Genomic DNA, 21,609 nt, shown 5'->3' with positions numbered 1-21,609 from the left:
TCGATGACTCTTTTTGTGAGACATTCATGTGACAAGAAACAGGAAAACCTGGTTACAAACCAGCACTACTGGCTCACACACACACACACACAAACACTCATACACAATTTCAGGACACACAATTTGTCATTGTGTATGAGAAAAGCTTTCCTAGAGTCAAATACCACCAGCAAACTAATCGTTCAGTTACAGATGATAAGAGGAATGTAACTAATGATTTCCTGCACCATCTGAAATAATTCAGTAGCTGAGGTCGGTAGTTTCAGCATAACCTCAGAATCTTGTGACCAATAGAGGAAACTGGGGTAGCAGAAGATGAAGGTTCTCACTGCTGACACACTCTCTATGCTGTTTCGGCTTTATTCTGTGGAGTGACTTCTTCAGCAACCATGACTCATATGAAGTCTATTGTATTTAAGTTACATTCCAGCATTTTTCTGCCTAATCTCTACCATCTACCATAAAAAAAACATATCTGCACTACCATTTCTGTATTATACAGACAATTATTTTACCATGTTTCCCTATACTTAATAACTTCTTATTCTTAAAAGAAAAGGAAGACTTGTTAACTTAAAACACATCTGTGATAGAAACTGGTGGGCAGCTGCTGAATTCAGTGAGTAAACATTTATATGTAACACATACTATATATGTAGAATGCTTTCATGAATTCTTTAGTCAAAGATGTTTGCAAATGAAGCCGTAAATATGCAGCATTAATTTATTCGGCAATGGGACTATTTTTTATAAATATGTGGCAATGTCTTGTGTAGTGGTGTGAATGGAATCTTCTCAGGTTGTACCTGATGACGCATAGATACCAGAAAACCTCAGAGAGAGAAAAAGTAACCGGAACTACTTTTTACTGTGGCACAACAGTGTTTGGAAGTTGGTTAAAAGTTCATAAGACATTCTCTTGTATACAGTACTGTGCAAAAGTTTTATCTAAGCAAAATGTTGCTGTCAAAAATAATAAAACAAAAAACAAACATATAACACATAAAACAGTATCTCAAAAATGTAACTTTGTAAGAGAAGATAAAAATATTGTATTTTTGAATTGATATCTTGTGAGCTGGTTAGAAGAACACAGGTTTGTTTCCAATTGCCTCCTGTTGCCTCCAGCCATCACACAGATTTGTTAAATTCCATCAGGAGCACATCTGACCTAATGCGATGAAATACTGAATAGTCAAACCAGGTATTGTTTAGTAGCTACAAACAAAACTGGGCTTCCTCGAGGGAAGGTTTGGAAAAGATTAAACACACTGAAAGACATAAAATCTATACTTATTGTACTGTTGTTATTTATTATTTGTATTTATTGTAATATTTGTGTTTCCTGAGCAAATAAACACTTAGTGCCCAATTTAATATCTTTTTAAATAGAATACTTGGTGACTATAACCTTTGCACAGTACTGTATGTCATTCATGTTTGTAGTTTTGAATTTGTGGTATATAGTCACACTTTTAAATGTTTAATCATGGAATTCAGCAACTGCCCAACGGTCAGTGGGTTTTCAGTTATTTTCTAAGTACAGAGAAATGTGTACAAATGACCGTCTGATGTAACTGATAGTATGGTACAGATGCAGCAGACAGAGATTAGGTTGAAAAACACTGGAATGGTCCTTTACATGTCCTCTACATCCCCCTCAACCTGTCCTCTTATCTGACCCTATTTGACTCTGGTTCCTCCTCTTCCTCACTGCTGCTCGACTCCCCAAACATTTGGTCCTGGCGTTTGTCTCTGCTTGCTGTCGTGAGCCCCTGCTTGCTGAGAGTCATGCTGATGAGGGCGGGGGTGTCACTGAAACCCACAAGGAGACTGCTGTTCTCATTGCTCAGTACAGACATGCACTGGATTCTGGAGTCCGGCGTGAAGACTGACAGAACCGTCCCTGCATCCAGGTCCCACACGCTCACCTCATCTGTAGGAATGTCAATGGTTACTCACTTTCCCCATGCTTATACCAGATATAGCTGTCTGAATCGAAGCCTTTCAGCTTATTTTTGCATAGGAGTAGCACTGCAGCCACACTGCTTCATTTACATGCTTGCCACCACATCTTTTAAAATACTGGGAATGGAGCTTTGGCAAGGGCTTAATTTTTCAGTTAAATGTATTTGTACATTAAGCAGTACGTTTGTAAGATTTTTTGTTTCATAGATGGGATTTTCCAGGAAAAAGAAATTGTGTTATATTGTTATCAACTCTGTGGTGTTGGCAAACTTTCCTGCCTTAACAGACATGGATACCAGTAAATCATAAGAAAAGTGAAAGTTACTGGAACTGCTTTTTAACTGTTTTACTTCAGTATTCGAAAGAACTGCTTTGGTAAGACATTTCGTCATGTTTCTTCCATCTTAAAGGGGAATTCCATAGATTTTTAAAATTCTGTGCATAATTAAATGGCTAGGAATTAAAAAAAGTCATTCAGAGTGGTTTGATGTGAAATGCTCTGTTTTATAGAGAAACTTGCCAAATCATGCCTGATTCATTTACCACTAGAAGTTTAATGCCTCTAAAAGATTATTACATGAAATGGTTATGAATACACTGTATGCTGTCTGAGGCATTGTTTTATGATAGTTTTGAGATAAGATTTTGGCCTAACTGTGCCAAAGGCAAAATGGTTCCCCAAAAATATATATTTTTATTTTATCATTATCAACAGCAAAAGGATGCCTGCTTGAATTCTTTATAAATAAAAATAGAACAAGATCCTAATGTGTGGCCATGACTTAGTAAGGTGTGGGAACAAGATAATTAAGTCATGGTCCCTGGTTCCTTTCACCAGCACTGCAAAGAAAAGTTGGTAAGTTTCTCTAAAATGAACCATTGTAGATCGAACCACCCTGAATGACTCTACATCTCAATGACTGAATTATGCAGATTATTTTTTCTTTTAATTTCACAGTTCTCCTATTGTTAGAGTGTAATGGCTGTAGATCCAAATTCACAGTACACAGTCAAATATTTCAAATATTCAAATTCATTCATTTCCCACAATTCCCCATACATTCTAATAATTAAATGTGTCTCCCTGTGCATAAAAGAACAGAAAAGCCTGTGACTTCAAATTCACTTAGTTTTCTTTTCTTTTAATTGTAGGGAGATGTGTTGAAATTATTGTGTATTATAACTGAGCTACGATACAAATGCAGCAGATAGAGGTTAGGTTGAAAAACACTGGTGTATTTTTCTCGCTTATCTAATATCAGCTTCTGCATAAACAAATATCTGCCTTAGGGTCCAAAGTACAGAGACAGTTTTATAAACGTGTAAGCCCACTGTGACTCCAACACAGGTGTGTCCTGATAATACCTGCTAGCAGAATGGCTTTGGATCCTCCATCAGTGATATACAGCTGGCTGGACACATCCAGCTTCAGGCCCCTGTATCCAGAGATGGTTTTGTGCTTTCTCCTAAATGGCTCCCACACCTTTAATCTGTGGGATAACAAATCAATGAGATAAACCAACAGCCCACAGATTTAGAAAAATGACAGATAGGTGTGGTATTTTACTATACATACAATTTACTATATTACTATGTCACCATTAACACTGTAGAAGGTAGTAAAGGGTAACAGAAATCTCACATTCTGTGCTGTTGTAGCTCTGGGGGTCTTTCTGTAGTGTGATACTAAGGGGAACATGATACCTTTAGTCTAAACACTGAGGAAAACTGCAGCTTTCACATACTTGTTACATTTTGAAATGCCAAAAGCGATTCTGCTGGCATCACTGGTGATGGCCACACAACAAATTCCAGGCTCATTTTTTAGTCTCTTTTGTATCTGGAACAACAAAATTACACACAGAATCTTGTAGTACTGTGCAAAAGTTAGAAAACAACTTTTATTTATTTAATATTTCCAGTCAAAATAGCCATTAAGTACAAGTTATTAATTTTTTAGGTATCAGGGGAAAGCAGAACAGAAAACTATACAGAAGCCTCAACAAGTAAATATATATATTTTTTATTTTTAGTCTGTCCATCCTTTGCCTTTATTACAGTGTTTATTACAGCTTACATTTTTTGTAGAGACTTGCTTTCAGTTTTTCTATTAAACCTGCGGGGATATTTTTCCACACCTTCAAAGTTCAGTCTAAGAAGCTGGTTCCATTTTTTCTTCTCACAATCCAAGTAATCCCTAAAAACATTCAGTGATGTTGAGTTCTGGACTCTGGGGTGGTCAGTCCAATTCTGGTCAGTCCATTGTTCTAAGAACACCAGCAGCTTTTTTGTTTTTTTGCCCATTTCTTTACTTAGTAACAGCTTTTTGACAGCTACACAACCTTTTAGACTCACAGCATTCTCACTGTGAAAGGATGGACACAATCACCTGTGGATTTTCTCCTTGCTCTCAAAAAATGAAAGCTTTAAATATTGTTTATCTTATGGTGACAGTTTTAGGTCAGTCAGGTTTTGCATGGTTGTTAGGAGTCCCATTTTCTTTTAGTGTCCTTTAGTCCAATTTTGAAGTCTATTTTTGGAACATTTTTGTTTTCTTTTCTGTTATTTTGCTTTCATATGCAAGTATTTATTAAATGTTTGACTAAAAATGAATTAAATGAAAAGGTGGTCTGATCTCTGGCTTGTGCACATTATACTGTATGTTCTGAAAACACAGAAAAGACCCATACACAATCTATTATTCTTTACTTGCAATGATTCATTTATATAAATATAGGTACAATTTTATCCAAAACTATTCTTTTGTATTCTTAAGTAAGAATTTTCCTAATCAAGCTGTCAATTATAGCTCTGCTGCAAGGCTACTAATGCCATACAGCTTGTCATATGACATCTTTCTTTAGAATAAGGAATGGTTTATCCTTAATAAAACCAGACTTTGGGGTCACGCAGGTCCCTGAAGTCCCTCCGAACTCCAGGACCATGATGCCATCTACACTTTCATTTTCAGTCATTACAGCACCCTTGAGATACATTACACTGAGATGCAAACAATAAGACTAGGGTTAATAGACTTGTACCAGCTGCTAGCTTACCCTGCCATGCTTCGTGTTCCAGAGAGTGAGGTAAGGAGATCGCTGGGTTTCGCTGTAGTTAGAGATGACCAGGTGTCCTCCTGAGTGTGTGAGTGCTGCAATACGGAGGCCCAGAAGGGACCAACGATCTTCAAGAGTGTGCAGGTGCTCCTGGGTAACTACACTAAAGACATTTAGATGGTGGGCGAAGTAGGAGCATACTACCACCTGACCAAAAGAGAGAATGATGTAGATACAAAAAAGGTCAGTGAGTTTAGAAAAGGGTGAAGAGCCTATAAGAGAAGCGAAATGAAGGCCAAAAATAAGCAAGCCTAAATTGTAAAACAAACACAAATCTAGATCAAAAGTACTTCTCACATTTTTAGTACTTCATCTCAGATACAGTTTAAGTTCAGCTTATGCAAAAAAGTGAACATGCTGCTTCATTATAAGTTGAAGTCATTTATATTTTTTGTTACAGTTTATCCCTCCTGCCAATTTCCTTGTTGCTGATTCCCACCTGCTGGCTATTACTCCCCCTGTCATATTCTTCCCCCAGGCTGAGGGAGTGAGAGCTAAGTGCTTCCTCCCTCCAGAGGGCTGTAGCATTACCTGGATTCAAACTCATGATCTCCTGATGACTAGGCACTTAAGACAGTTGTGCCAATATAGAGCTATGAGACAGAATGAAAACATACCAAAATGTTTAATTATACAATTTTTTTTAAAAAACTGAAAAAAACTTTTCTTCAGTTATTTCAGCACAAGTAACTGTGACCTTCATGTATCTTCATGTGAGCAAAGACAACTCTGTCTGAGCGGAACCTTTTCACTCCATCTTGGACCCAAACATTTAACTTTTTGGCTCCTGAGCAGTGCAGCTGTCTAACTAGTTGATCATCAGGAGATGAGTTTGAATGGTCAGGAGTCCAAGCTAAGGAAACACTTAGCACTCACCCCACCAGTTTGGGGGCATCGTGCCATATGCAGGGTCCTAGAGCATGAATAAGAATCAGCAATGACTACAAGAGGGGAAAACTAAGTAAAAATTAAAACAGCTTTATCTCAAAAATGATCTCAGCTTTTCAGGAGATACCCACACTGTCTTTAATCAAGTAAGCATAAACTGCATTGTCGCCTTTACTGAGTGGGGGTACTAAAAATATGAGTTAGGAGAACTTTTGACTAAAACACATTAAGATAACTTCAAAAAGCTGTGCAGCTGGTTGCTTTAAAAAAGCAGTTTGACCTGAGTTTTAATTTATTTTACAGTGAATATGTCAATGTACCTCCATGGTTTAACCCCTTCAGTGCTAACGACTTACTACGTATTAGAATAGTTACTGAATAATAGATACAGTTATTGAATAGCAAGCCTTAAGATTAATAACTTAATAACAATCCTGGGATTTAATGGATTAACAACACAGAGTACTGTTTCAAACAGAGAAATGGTTTCTAACATTACTTTTTCATCTCCACTGAGGAGGTATTGGTCTATGGAGTTGTGTTTTTCTCTCTCTAAGCAGCGCTGCTCTTCTTTCTCTCTCTGCACTTCACACTCCTGCCTCCTCTTCCTGGCTGTGTGGCTCTCCGTGCGCCAGTCCCAAGGCATCAGCAAACCTGTAGATCAGTGCAACACTAATGCTCAGAGGATACATGGCTTTGAAGACAAAAGGCTTTTGAGAGACCAAATTTAAGGAGGCACAGATAGCCGAAGGCTATGAAGTTTTGCAAGAAATTAAATTGACCAATGAACAATGGAACAGCCAAAACGCACTTAGTGTCCAAGGCTTGCTTATGCACCTTGACACTGTGACATACTGTTATACTGCTGTAATTTTTTACAGATAACAGCATCACACAGTGTCAGAAAGCACATAAGTACGTCTGTTTTAGATTACTAACCAACTCAGCGTGGTTTGGATTTAGCCATGCAGTTTGAGCAGTGCTAACTGGGTGGACATAGGCTACCATTATGTGTTAGCTACATTTGCCTTGTAGCTCCAGTGCAAAATTAAAGAAGCAAATTTAAGAGACCAGATTTGGCTGATCATCTTAAAGTGGTAAAGTGGAAAACTGTGCATATTGTGTAAATTACATACTGTTATCTATAACTGAAAGTTAGGAATCTGGGATCTGCTTTTACTCCCATCAATAAGAAGCCTTGTAGTGTTAATCAGTACCTTTCCTCGCTCCAGTGGACACAGTCTGGGACTGTATGTCTTTGAGTGGGGTGCTGGTCAGCAGAGACTCTCTATGGTATGTTTTAATGCGTCCTTTAATGTAGCCAGATTCCAGGTCCCACAATATCAGATGGTCTCTATAATAAAACAAAGAATTACATATATTTCTCTTACCATGTGCTACCATATTATATCATACTGACATGCAGTTGTATGCAAAAGTTTGGGCTCTCCTAGTCAAATTACATATATTGTTGACTAAATGAAAATAAGTTCACACAACCTCTACACAGAACACACTGCTGCACATTTTAATGCACAATTACTGTTTATTTGCTGAATTTAACATAATGGGGAAAATGAAACATAAAATGTGGCATGTACAAAGGTTATGGCACATTTTATATGTTATATTTTATGGTTTTCCAATATGTTAAATTCAGCAAAGAAACAAAAATTGTGCTCTAAAAATCACCCAAAATACATATTTTAGTTTGTTCTCTGTAGAGGATGTGTCAACTTATTTTCACTTAAAAAAAAAAATCATGTAATTTGACTAAATCAGTACTTGATTCTCGTAACTACACAGCTTTCAAATTAGCTTCACAGTAGATAATAATAACACTAATGACTTCACTACTTCACAAGACTTACAATTAATAGGTGAATACTAAGCATGGAGTTGAACGGGACAAAAAGAACTATATCACTTTAGGGTCTTTAAAGGATTCCTCTTTCTCTCACTTGGTATCTATGTCTGCTGTTTAAGTGGTAACAAAAAAGGCAACAGGTTCTGACCGGTTCTCGGAGAGGCCAAGCAGCAGCTCCCCCTTCAGGAGCCGGTAGTCCTGCTGAGGACAGGGTACAATGAAGAGACCTGACTGCCTCTTAACATAGCTTCTGGTTAGGAGATCATATACCAGCAGTGTCTACATCAGTCCATAAAGAAAAAATATATACATTAATATGTTAGAAGCAATTTGCAATATTGTAAGCATATTTTCAACAGCTCACACACACACTGCAGTACATGGTGAACAACTACAAACACTCACTCAAGTATATTATATCAGCCGAGTACATTTAAAGAATAAATATATAAACAAATAAATAATGAAAAAAATAAATAAATAAAGCCACACAAAAACCACACAGAAAGGATGAAATATCAAGTGGAGTTAGAAGGAGAATGAAAATAGCACACTCAAAGGGGTTGTGGTAGAGAGTTTTAAGGACGCTAAAAGATCAGCCTCAAGTGGTTACCAGTCTAAATGTGTTTCAATATATAGTATTTCTTTTCAATTCTTCATGTATCTAGAACATATCTAGAGGACCAGTGGGTTCTAATAGGTAATATCCATCTTTTAATTATCACAATTTTTTTATCTTTATCTTTATGATGATGATCCTATGCAGTTATTGTTATATATATGAAGCATACAAAACAACAAACAAACAAACAAACAAATAAATAAAGGAAATAGGATTTTCAGTGCTGTACCTGGTACACTGGTGTGGGTGTATCAGTGAAGGTGGCCATTCCGCGGTCTGTCAGAATGTACAGTCTGAGGTCTCGAGCCAAAGCTACGTCAGCGCTGGAGAATAAGCCATGCTCCACTCGAACTGGCCGACCCCTAAAGCTTGCTCGGCTTATGTTCCACACCCGCACGGTACCAGGACGCATCCCGTGGCACACTACATAGCTGGATACGGGTAAAAACAGGACAATCGTTGTGTTTCCTAGACCTTCAGCTGCTCTCAGAGGAAAATAAGAAATAACTACACTGTGTTATTATGGTTCTGTTAATATAACATGGTGTGGGTCTACCTGGGATATTTGTCCACAGGCATGATCTCCTGAGTGCCATCATTCTGTGCCCTGTGTATGTTGTATGTTAGAGTCTGGTCATTGATTCTAGAGGCCAGGTTCCACAGGCGCATGCACCGCTCTCCCATACAGAAACCCAAACAGAACTGCAGGTGAGAACTTATTCCTACAGATACAAAAACAACCACAAAAAAGGAGAAAGTTTGGTCAGAATAAATTAAAGCAGCTACTGTTGGAAATTGGTTGCATATTCTTAGCACATTGTAATCCACATCGCCGTGAGAAAAACATACATATTATTTAACGTCAGATAAATAGCTAATCCTACCTAATGCATGCTACTGTATGTTCGCCCATCAGACATTTGGGAAAAGATAACTTTTTAAGAAAAACTGGCAAAAGTACTCCCTTTAGGACTCATCAGCACTCAAGCTTTTCAGCTGTGTAAACTACCTTTGGGCAAAAAGATTTAAAAGATGTACTTTTAACAATAATTTAGAAGAGAAAACTGTCAAATCATTATTTAGGACAAAACTGCCCTTTATACTTGTGATGAATATGAAGCTGACTGTTGCAAAATAAAACAGAAAGTATTAAATAGCTCTGTGTTAATACATCAAAGGAGAAATTTCAAATTAAGCCCCAGGTATCCCAAAATGTTTGACAGGCCGTGTACACACTGGAAAAGGTGCTATGTTCTCTGTCTGACCTGCAGTCAGAAGGCCTGGAAAGCGTGCCATGTGTTTATGATCCTCTGTCTCTAGATTCCAAGTTATGATCTCCGTGGTAACACTGCGAGGGGAGGGGCAAAAGGCCACAGCGTGGGTCCCGCCCCTGTTGACGGTAACCTGGGAAATGTAGTCCTGACTGCAGCCCAGAATGGAGCGCAGAAACTGGAAAGAAGCAGTGCTGTAGAGCTCGATGTGTATTATATCACTGTGTCTCTTATAGGGATACCTTAAATAAGAGAAAACAGATGTGAGTTTTTTTCTCTTCAACAGTGGACATTTAGTAATGGTGAGGAGCATATAGCATAATATAGGGTAAGAAAGAAGAGAAATGTGTGCAAAGGGCTAAAAATGAACTTGTAAATCACAAGAGGGAATGTGTTTTTAGGAATCACTGCTGTGCATTGTAAAAAAAGTCTTGCTTTCACAGTAATTAATTCCACTATATTAACAGTAAATAACAGTAAAATATCATCTGTATACTGTGACCTCAGTCACCTGGACCACAAGATTACTGTGACGTAGCTGTATTCTGCTGTACACTTACAGTAATAAACTGTAGTTTAAATACAGAAAAAATCCTGCATTTTTACAGCTGTACATGTAATGCAACTCAGTAGCCAGTAAGTTACTGTATTACTGTTTACTGACACTAAATATATACCAGTTCAATTAAGATGTTCAATTTTTATTGTAAATTAAATAAAGGATAAATTAAAATAAAATCAAAACAATGTTGACTAATATATTTATTAACAATGTTTTGTACGGTATATGCGGCGAATATCTCAAGTAATCATTTTTAAATGCACATACACATTTTACAGTTTAACACTGCTTATCATTTGCAATAATCTGGCAATACCAACAAGAAATATTTTTTGTCAATATATCCAGAATATTAAAATTCAGCATAAAACTTTACAAGTCTTTCAAACATTAAAATGTAAATTGTCAGAATAAAAACATTTAAAATGTTCTTATTAAAATATTTATGCCTTTTAACTGTGGAAAATCAGAGTTATAATGAAAGCCTGGCAATAATTACCAGTGTAGGCCGCAGGCTTGAAGCCTAAGACAAGTTTTCAACAGCAGTTTTGCAAAGTGAAGAAAAAAATAATGCAAAGAAGCCCCAACATTGTTTCAAATGAACATTTTTAACATCCACAGTCATTGCATAGGCATTTTGGGGGGCAGGAGCTCTAGGAAAATAAAAGGCAACCTTAAAGCTACTTAAATTTTATTTCGTTTACAGCATAAGGCAGACATTCTCATCCAGAGAAAGAGACCGATAATGTATGTGGAGGAAGGTAAAGGAATTGTTAGGAATTTTTCCCCAAGGCAGCCTAAAATATTCTAATTTCTGCACAAGTGGGTCATAAAACCCCACCCTTTCATTGTACACAGCTATGATGTTGACCTGCATGTCATCTAACTGTGGATGAACAAATTATGAATAGCAGTAGGCAGGTGTTCTCTTTAAGAATTCCATGTTGCCATATATAAATCTGTGTCTTTTACAACAGCTAAGCACTTAGTTTAGTAAGTTATTAGTGCCCTTTACTGTTGACATGTTTAGGTCTTATTCAGAATTCTCACATTATGGAATGTGTTTCTCAAAGAAACATAATCAGAGTTTTATTAGCAGGATTTTCAATGTTGTGGCGATACGTGCATTTTTGACAGTTAAGAGTTAGTGAAATGTTTACATTTGGCAGTACTGCATTAAATCCTTTAAAATCCCAGACTTATTACATACTAAGGCTTATTATTCAGTAAATACAGGGACAGTATGGTGCAAAATGTGCTGTCATTAGGTAGAATGCAGGTAGAACAATTTTCAACCACACAATGTATAGATTTAAAAAATAAAATTCAAATTTGGCTCTGCCGTGCAACATGTGGTGTTGCAAGTACAATATTACTACATTACAAATGCAGTATAAAATGATAGCGTCCGCTGTTACCTGCAGAAGAGCAGTAAATACTGAGAGCTCATCTCTACAGCCTGTATGGAGGCAGCCTGCTGCTGTGCTTTTACAGTCACCAGTACTGACCCTGATTTAGCACTGAAAACAGCAGCTTCTCCACCACTCCTAAGAGAGAGAGGGAGAGAGAGATTCTATTAAAAACCACATCAGTGCAACACTCTCTAGGAGTCTATTAAAAAAGTCTAACACAATGCCTTTGTTGCCACAACAGCTCACAAAAGAAGCTAACAGACTAATCCCGAACTGAAACAGCCTGCTAATACGCCTTACAGAGGACTTCTCATTCTCTCCACCGCCGCAGTGTTACCATATCAGCACCTCTCTGTTTATTCACAACAGTATAATGCTTCCTCGCTGGTTTCACTCACTCTCTGACAGGTCTTAATATGACCCTGTGAGCAAAAATGCAGAAACCATACATCCATTTTTTGAAACACATAATAACATAGTAATACAATTGTATACAATTCAATTATAATGTAATAATAATATCTAATCATCTAAAATGGAAGAATTGGCATTAACATCACTGGGCAGGCTGCCACTTGGCTTAATTAGCCACTACTTTTTTAATGACAAATGCTGTCTCGCATTACCCGCCAACCCAGTGACCCGCTTTACAATGTGTGTGTTTGTCGGTGAGTGAGAGATACCTCCAGACTAATTACATTACGAGTGAGGGTTTAATCCATCATTTGATCATCCCTACTCTCATTTAGCTGTCTGGTCATCCTATCAGTCATTCATTAACATTAGAGAAAGACAAATAACTATTGGAAACATTGGAAGCATTGCTCTTCTTTCAGTCTCAGGCCCCACACACACTCATAGGCAGGAAGAGAGGAAGGGTGAGAGGCAGAATCCTTTAATAATAGAACAGGTCGGTGTCAGACCAGACAATGGAAATCAGTCCAGAAACTGCACCGGTCTCATTCCACACATGGCTGCCGATTGGATATGTGATATTACTTAAGAGCAAAATGTTCAGTGAAGATTAATAAATCATAGCATATTAATGTGCGTGTGTGTGTGTGTGTGTGAGAGAGAGAGAAAGAGAGAGAAACAGAGAGGGAAAGAGAGAAAGAGAGAGAGAGAACATGCACAACGTGATATGCATTTAGCTTAATACAATTTTAAACTTTTTGCAGGTCACGGCCCACACAAACGACCACAAGCTTTTACAGGCCACAAGAAGTTTTAATCGATCGAGCATTTACTCTGACTCAGTTATAGAGATAGCCAATGTTGTTTGGCAGCTACCAAATGTTTTTCTTGCTAGATCACAAAGCTGCAAACCAAGTTCTGTAGCTAAATTTGATGCCGTAAAGTGTTCAGCTTAATTTAACAAGACCTCTGACTGTAAAACACACTGCATTAGCTGCTCATTCAAATAAATATACAACAATATTTAACACTATATTTGGTCAAATATCTATATTTGACTGGATTTTTCTGAATTTTTGTGATTAAAAAAAAAAACCCTGACAGCCAACAACCCCCACCACACACACACACACACACACACACACACACACACACACCCCCACCCCTAACTCCCACCTAGGCCCAGTAGGGAGCTGCAGCCCACAGGTAAAAAAAAAACACTCACTTATATAATTTTGATAGAGCTTTTTTCTAAGTTGGGCTTTCTAAGCCTCTTAAACCCACTTCAATTCCTCATACTCATAGCTACTTAACTAAATATTAGTTTCATAATACTAACTGAATAACTTAAAGTTAATAAAGTACTGTGCAAAAGTAAAAAAACACCCATCAGTTATTTAACGTCCAGTCAAAACAGTTCAACTTATTAATTTGTCAGGAGATATTTCAGAGAAGATTAGATATATGTAAACTCAATTGCATAACAAAAGTCAAAGTCAAAGGAAAATAAGCGAAAAAAAAAACCAGAAAAAACTGGAACCAAAACTGGACTTGTGAAAATGTGACTCCCACAACTGTCCAAGACCTGGCAGACCTCCAAAACTGTCACCATTATCAAACAAAGAAACTGCTGGTGTTCTCAGAACGATGGACTGGCCACCTAAGAGTCCAGACCTCAACATCACTAGAATGTATTTGGGATTATTTGGATTGTGTGTTAAAAAATGGCACTTTGAATTTACATAGCTCAAACGTGTCGGTGGTTGCAAATGAATGAAATGTATTAATGAACATAATTATTGCCAAAACAAGTAAACCTAAAGAAAGCAATTGTGCTGATGTAACATATTTTATTTGTGTGCAACCACTTGACATATTTGAATCATGAGCCATGTATTTTTCACTGTGAGAAGTAGAAAATGCAACCAACTTCTAGGACTGAACTTAGGAGGTACAGAAACATATCCTTGCAGCTTTCCTTGAAAACTGAAAGCAAGTATGGAAGCTGTAATAAAAGCAAAATTTAAAAAATTTAAAAATTGAGGCTTATGTGTAATTGTCTGTTAAATATATGTTTTCTCCTTTTTTCCAAATGCTGCCAAAAAAAGGTGATCTTACTTTTGCACAGTACTGTAACTGGATAGTAAGCCTAGAGTTTAAAGGGCTATAACAAGCTTTTTAACTAAAATTAGCAAGATTCTATTCTGTACTGACCTATAAACACTGACCTGTATGCAAAGAGGACATGGTCTTTGACAGAATTGTGGGAGAGCAGAATGGAGTTGTCCTTGTGGATGGGCTCACTGCCCAGAGTGACCTTCACACAGTGCAGCAGTGAGCAGGATGCTGCTAAGTCAAACACCTAACAGAGAGAGTGAAGAGACTGAAAATTCAAACAGGTATGTGTAATATAATTCATAAAATTTGAGTTTATATGCCATCAGTTGAGCCATATAATGCTAATTCTGCCAAACTGACCATCATATTAGGGTAAAAGAAAGAAAGTAGCACTTTGGCAGGACAATATATAACTCCCAGCCACTATATGAGAGACAGTGAATGACCAACTTAAACATGACACTTACACAGGAAATAGCTACAGGAAATATAGTGCCCTGTTTCAAAAATAACATTTTCTGTTCTTACTCCTTTCGTTTCTCAGCTGTCGTCACAAAAGTTAAGATCACAAAAACAGTAACTTTATAGGAGACAATGTAGATTATTGTTACAAAGGGGCAGCTGGTGTCAAAAAATAACTGCTGAAAAAATTATGAGATTTAGAGAGCTTCAAACAGATTAAGTCTAAGGCTAGACAAAATTGGATTTTAAATTGTAAAACATGACTGTCACTGCAATTTAGACCACTACTAGGCTTAATCCATGTTCACAGAACTGGTCCTTTATGTTAGTTCTTGTTATTTCAGTGACACTTTAGCAAGACTGTAACACCATCAGTTCATGGTACTACAGCTTACTGAACTGATGGTTATGTGCAGCAGAATTCTCCAAGAAATATAGGTCTGCAGGTTATACCTTTACATCGAAGTAACTCATGGAGTCAGTTTTTAGAGTAAGGGATTAGGACTAATATTAGACTACATTTTCCTTTCAAAGGACAATCTCCATTCAGAATGCTGAGTAGCCCAGGACTAGGCTTAATCTCATTCTAGGAAACTGATCCAGGGTGAAATGTGTACTAACGTTGTCTTACTTTGACTATGTGACTCCCATCATGAAAGACCACCAGCAGTCGTCCATCACATGTCGATGTAACCACAGGAACATCCAATGATTCACTATCTGTATAAAGCACCTTTCCAGACTCCACCTCTCGCACCTGGAGCTGGTGACCCACCCTCAGTGCCAACACACTATCCTCCAGACACAAGGTGAGCGAGTCAGCTGCCCAGCCTGAGCAAAAGCCCTCTGACCTGGGTAAGGTTCTCGCCAGAGCCACTGTTTCATCCAACCGCCACAGTTTAAGGGTTCCGTCCACAGAGCAGGACACTGCATGGTGCTGGCCAAAGGCTAATGCTGTTACAGGACTCATGTGACCTACAGTCAAGGCAGTCACAGCAATCACACGAACAGGACATGATATAACAAGCAGGATGTCACAATCAGGGTCAGGTCAGTTTCTCCTTGGGGGTCGTACCTGCGAGTAAAGAGGGTGTGAGTCCTCCTGGGGGCAGGAGACAGCTGTAAGAGGGCACCAGGACCGGAAGAGATGAGAGCTGACACTGGGCTAACAGGGTATGCAGGTAGGAGTAGCGCCGAGGATCACCTGAAAAGATAGAGCGTGATATAGGAGCCAAAAAATTCTATATAATCCAACTCATTTAATTAAATTAGCCCATTTAATTAAACCTGAAATAGTTTCATGTAATGTATTACATTTTTAAAAAGATCATTGCTGTTGAAACAAAACCTTTTATCCCAAAAATGGTAACTTTACAGTGGAAGGAAATTTAATGGAAGTTATGTAAAAAAGTTAAGGTGGAAAAGATTAAATTTCTGTGTGTCTGAAAATAATCGCTTGTTCTGTACATTTCAATCTGGATTGCTTCTTGAATGAGGCCCAATACAGAGGATCCAATTAGAACAGAACTAATTTACATATATAAAGGCTGCAAAATGGTTACCACACAAAAATCACACATACATGCAAATGAAAATGTAGAATATGGGCTCTTTAAATGCATTTTACCTGGAGCAACAGGCTTGTCCTGGGCAGTGATGTGGAGTAAACGGCCCAGCAGTTGAGATGCGAGCTGGCAGGGGTCCTTCAGAAGCACAGAGCGTGAAAGATGGAGAGCCTGGACCAACACCTCTACATCCACCAGCTCTCTGTAACACACACACCCCATACATGTAGGTTCCCTATCTCTTTAATCAATCACCTGGACTTGAAACAGGCCAGCATCAGGGAGTCACGTAGTGGGGCAATGCTCTACCAACCAATCACGCCCCACTAAACCTATAACTTTTCATACATGCTTTTATAGTGGCAGGTGGAAAAAACAAGGCGAAACTAAACTACTGCAGCATGTACTGATATAAAATGTTACATCAATTAGTGTAGGAGGGTTTGCATGGATCACTCTGTATTGGCTGCATTTTAAGGAAGCTCTGTATTTTGTGGGAAGATGAATGAGCAGATTTCTTAAATGGGTCAACCTAATTTGCTGTACATCTTGCTTTCCTGTTGATTCATTCCTGAATATCATCGCTGTCCAAAAAAAAAAATAAATCAAAATAGTAATGGTACAGGAGAAGGCAAAGTCCTTCCTAACTTCCTAAACTAATGCATGTTTTTCTTCGGACAGCAATGAGAGATATTTTTCTTTTTTTTTTAATTAGTACTACTTTTTAAATATAGCTACATGTATATGCTGAACCCCAACCCCCTCATCCATCTCCCCCTCTTTGGTTTTTAGATGCCCCACTCATGATTTTGTTCTGGCCCTGGGCCTGACCTGAAACTACAGAGTCAATACCACCCCTCATTATCCTACTTATCTGGGATGACAGCAGCTTTCAGGTCCTCTTCTATATGGCAGATGGACAGACCCCAGACCTTATGTAGCAGGAACTCGTAGTTGAAGAGACAGAGGCTAAGCAGAGACAGAATCTGGCCTGACTGTATGAGGTGGTATGGCAGCCCGTGAAGCTTGCGCAAATTAAAGACATAACTCCTTCTGCCTTTCTCCTCTCTGATCCATGCAAGTGGCTGAAAAATGTCACCATTGGGGGCATCGCCGCCACTGTAGTATTCTGCAAAGTCTGCATGGACAGTCCTTGTCGCGTCTTCTGTTTTCAAATACCGCTGGACAGCAACACGGCCAAATTCACTGTGTGTCCAGCGCAGGACCCACGTCCCATCACTTTCCACTTCAGTAAGGTGATACCCGAGGCCCCGTCTGAGCCGGGCCCAAAGCATGAAAGGCACACTGGGATATCCCGAAGTGGGTGGAGTCTGATTGTGTAGTTGTGCCAGCTCCTGGGCGACACGCCGGTCTCGCCCTAAAAGCTGCAAGAGTTCCTCCTCCGTCACTCCAGCCCGCGAGAGAGAGATCAGAGAGGCGGCACGGCGTACTAGATGCTCTCCATGTTCACGTTCCAGACGGACGAATATGGTCAGGAAGAGCTGCTGCAGCTGCTCAGGGGGAGTGATCTGCTCAGGGTCAGTGAAGGAGCACCAGACGCTGCTCTGACTGTAGGCTGTGCTGAGGTAGAGAGGGTTAGGACAAGAGAGGCAGCGCTGCAGTAGGAGACTCCACTGAGCTGCCTGAAGACGACGAGAGTCAGATGCAAGCCTTGAGATCAAACCTGCTGTGATCTCTACACTGCTCAGAGGAGGCAGAGTGAGGACTGAGACCTTAGCATGGGTCTGGGGGGAAAGGGGGGAGAAAGATGTTAGTCAAATAAGAAGAGAAAAGAGACATAGATAGAGAGAGTGTGAGGGGGAAAGGACAGGGATGACATTGGTAAATTGTTATTTTAATATAATTATTAAGGGCCCATATCATGGAAATCAAACCAAAGTTTGTAAACTTTTTTGTAGAATGTGAACACTGTATAAATTTTAGAAAAAATACCACTCAGTCCCCCCTCCATAGTGTCCATATATGGAAACTAAGCAGCAAAAACAACCCCATTTGAATTCATTGGTTTTGTGATGTCATGAAAGCCAGTTAATTTACATATACCCGCCTCTTTAGCCTACAGTAGTTTAGCCCTGCCAATCCAAGCTGAATTTATAAGGGGGGTTCCAGTGTGGGCTGCTTTTTGGATTAGGTACAATATAGCGAAGCCAATTAGAACAGAGCACATTTATATACATCAGACACAGTAAAAAACAACCTGTTTCACTGTAATGCATTAAAAGGTTGAAAATGTTCGTGTAAAAATTTATTTTGACTGTTTCTGGCACATAAAAATCACACTTATAAGAGCACCTCAGGGAAGAAAATAAAATGCAAGAAACATTTAGGATATGGGCCCTTCAAAGTGAAAGTTCAACAAAAAGTCACATTTTTTACATTTTTGTCGATCAGCCAAAATGTTTGGTGTCTGAAGTTTCATTTTTTAGTTTTGTACTGGAGTAATGAATCTAATGAAGCTAAGAAGTAATGGAGAAGTGTTGCAGTGACATTACAAAGGAGGAGGAGACACTGTAGTTGATGAATGGGATAGCCTGAAACACTCAACATGGCAGCTGTAGTATGGAAAGTCCTACCCTTTGATAAAAGGAGTCAACTGCCTTGCTGTGGATACATGTGCTTGCGTAGTAGCCAGAACAATCAGAAAAAAATTTTGGTGCCTGATTTGAGCTAAACACTACTCAAAGTTGATGCTATTTTTGACAGATTTTACCAGTGATTACAAATATCGTTGCCCTTGGGAAAAAACTGTCAGGGTATCTCCATTTTTGTCATATTTTGATATAAATCGAAATTGCCAGCTGCCCTTTATATTGTGTTAAAATTTCTTGATGAATAGAATATCTAGTAGAAAGGGTCCGAAAATGATTCGGAATCAATAATTTCTCCATTAACTTTTAAGAAAGTTATTTATTTTTCCTGTAAAGTTACCATTTTAGAGATACAAGTTTTTTTCTTCAACAGTGACAATATATATTTGAAACTTTGATGTGGCTTTTATTTTGGGGTTTATAGGTGTACAGGCAAAATATAGACACACAGTTTAGGTTTTAAAATGGCTACCACTACTGTTTTTAGCTGCTTTTATGATGTCCTTTTCATAGATAACCATTCATCAGAGTCACAATCAAGTCTATTTGAGACTGTAACAATTCAACGCAGTATCTTGCAAGCGTGTGATGATTCAGAGATTGAATTTGTGCAGTGCTTACTGGTGAGGTATAAGCTTTAATTACTAGTTAGCCACATTAGCCTTGTAGCTCCAGAGCAAAACTCAAAAAGCAAACTTCAAACACCATTTTGTATTAGTTGACTAACTCCATTTGGGGTCAAAAAAAAATGGTGCAATACTGTATAAATCCAATATCTCACCAAACTATTGTTTTAAGCCCATTTATTTCTCATTCTACACTCAACTTCAAAAGAGGGAGCACCTTGAGCAAGTGAACTGAAGATGACTGTGTGCTGGCAGACAGGATGGTGTAAACGTGTGGAGGTGGAGGAGTGTAGAAACAGGACAGATCAGCCTCATGTTCTTCACTCAGTTCATCCAAACCATCCAGCACTAGAGCCAGTGGCCTGTCCTCACTCACCAACACCAGCAAAGAGTGCAGCTCTCTGACTAGCTGGGGTAAAGACTGTGGGGGGAAAGACCACAAACAAAACATTCTGAACTCAAAATGTGTCCAATTACTGTTAACTGCAACTGCACTTCATACATATATACTACACATACAGTATGGGAAGCAAGCTGTGCTTTTTCCTTATGAAGTCAATAAATTTTATTTTTATTTAAATGATTAAGTCTGTTTGGCAACAATCAACACGCTTACTGACAACAAGTTTATAATGAAACTTCACTACAAAGAATCCTCTTCTAATTTCTGTATGTGAAAACTGCAGTGGTTAGTTACCTCAGATATTTCAGTGTTTTTGCAGTAGAGGTCAGCTATCTGTGTGCAAAGCATCTGCAGGAGAAGACGCACGTTTCTGCTGTGCGATGTCAATCCCACAAAACACACCAGCACCTTCACATCTCTGAGATTAAATAGAATTAAATGTCAAATTACAACATTTCATTGAGATGAAAAGTTCATGCTTTAATATTAGAGTTCAGCACTGCACCCTGTTTGCTCACCCCGGTATCCAGGTGGGTATGAGCCGGGCAACCTCGGCCATGATGGTGCTCTTCCCAGATCCTGGCTCCCCGAGCAGCAGCACAGCATTCTGGGAGGGGGGTGACTTTACCAGAGTGTTTCTCACCTCCAGCAAGAAGTCTTGTCTAAACTCAAATCCCTGTGCACTACAGAAGAAAATAAAGGCATCAAGTTAAACAGATTAAAGGGCCTATGCTTTTTTTTTGCATTTTATTTTTCCCCCCTTTATAATATTTGTGAGGATTTATGTACCAAACAGAGTCATCATTAATTTTTCCATGACAATTTTAAAATCTCTCTTTATTCATTAGAATTAAACAGGCTGTTTTTGTTAAAGTACCTTGAAGACTGATACATGTAAATGACCTGAATGAGCATATTTAAAAGTGTACATCACAACCATGATGAATTAAAAAAAAAAACAGCTTTTCCTGCTTTTCTGTATGAACCAAGGGAGTGAATGGAAACTGATACCTGAAATCCTGAAAGAATGCTTAGTGCAACAAAAAGCAAGGACAATTCTGTTTTCTATAAGATAGGTCTTTTAAAATACATGTGCAATTAGATAGTTAAGGACAATGTGCTGTCATTCAAACCCACAGAACTAAATAAAAGTATATAAGGACAGGTTTGCAACTCACAGTGATTTTCCATGTCTAAGGTGAAGCTGAATTTCCTCATTAATTCGAGTCTGTAAAGCTTTTCTTCTCCTTACGTCAAAAGCGCCTTTGGCAGATTTTACCTGCATCACCCTGCAACAAATGTGAGGGTTAAAACTACACATTCTGATATAGAGTAGGTGATGTTTTCATTTATGTAGGTTACCTGTTGAGGGCTGCGGTGACTGTGCGCTGGAAATGGGTGCAGAGGCGCTCTGTGTAGAACTGATGGGATCTGTTGTGTTTGGGGCTGAGGCCTTTCCTTCCCCAGCCCACATTCGTCTCATAGATATTAGTGTGTCTCAGCTTCAGGACGAAAAGACCCAGAGAGTTATGTTTTAACACCTGTAGACTTTTTATTCAGACTTAATATTCAGTGACTACTATAAATTATTAAAACTGAAAATGTAAGTTTTGTACTTAGGACAGTAAGAAATCAATTATGTAGGCTCATATTCTGACCCTTTCAGTTGGAGGTTGGAGGGTGTTGAAATCTGTAAGATTTGTAAT

The 21,609-nt window shown here is 38.5% G+C and overlaps 2 protein-coding genes and 1 long non-coding RNA gene across 3 annotated transcripts; all 3 read right to left on the bottom strand.

Moving 5' to 3' along the window:
- Window positions 1–1,027: 1,027 nt before the first annotated feature.
- LOC118826201 lies at window positions 1,028–9,826 on the bottom strand. The gene is made up of 10 exons (XM_036597101.1): window positions 9,727–9,826; window positions 9,018–9,183; window positions 8,691–8,892; window positions 7,988–8,118; window positions 7,190–7,326; window positions 6,472–6,626; window positions 5,025–5,231; window positions 3,714–3,808; window positions 3,334–3,458; window positions 1,028–1,936 (listed from the first exon to the last, which is right to left on the bottom strand). The coding sequence occupies exons 1-10, from the start codon at window positions 9,755–9,757 to the stop codon at window positions 1,674–1,676; spliced, it is 1,512 nt and encodes a 503-aa protein (XP_036452994.1). The 5' UTR covers window positions 9,758–9,826; the 3' UTR covers window positions 1,028–1,673.
- Window positions 9,762–20,308, bottom strand: LOC118826149 (NACHT domain- and WD repeat-containing protein 1). Its single transcript, XM_036597037.1, has 10 exons — window positions 20,198–20,308; window positions 19,718–19,921; window positions 17,136–18,010; window positions 16,328–16,467; window positions 15,776–15,904; window positions 15,332–15,675; window positions 14,349–14,482; window positions 11,713–11,841; window positions 9,866–9,974; window positions 9,762–9,809 (listed from the first exon to the last, which is right to left on the bottom strand). Exons 1-10 carry the CDS (start codon window positions 20,249–20,251, stop codon window positions 9,762–9,764), a joined length of 2,166 nt encoding a protein of 721 aa, XP_036452930.1. The 5' UTR covers window positions 20,252–20,308.
- Window positions 20,309–20,429: 121 nt separating this feature from the next.
- Window positions 20,430–21,460, bottom strand: LOC118825516. The gene is made up of 3 exons (XR_005008664.1): window positions 21,266–21,460; window positions 21,082–21,192; window positions 20,430–20,586 (listed from the first exon to the last, which is right to left on the bottom strand). It is a non-coding gene; the product is annotated as an uncharacterized LOC118825516 (long non-coding RNA).
- Between the last annotated feature and the right edge of the window lie 149 nt (window positions 21,461–21,609).

Source organism: Colossoma macropomum, unplaced genomic scaffold (genome assembly GCF_904425465.1).
Source record: "Colossoma macropomum unplaced genomic scaffold, Colossoma_macropomum, whole genome shotgun sequence".
Lineage (NCBI taxonomy): Eukaryota > Metazoa > Chordata > Actinopteri > Characiformes > Serrasalmidae > Colossoma > Colossoma macropomum.
This window is presented reverse-complemented; position numbering and strand designations above follow the sequence as displayed.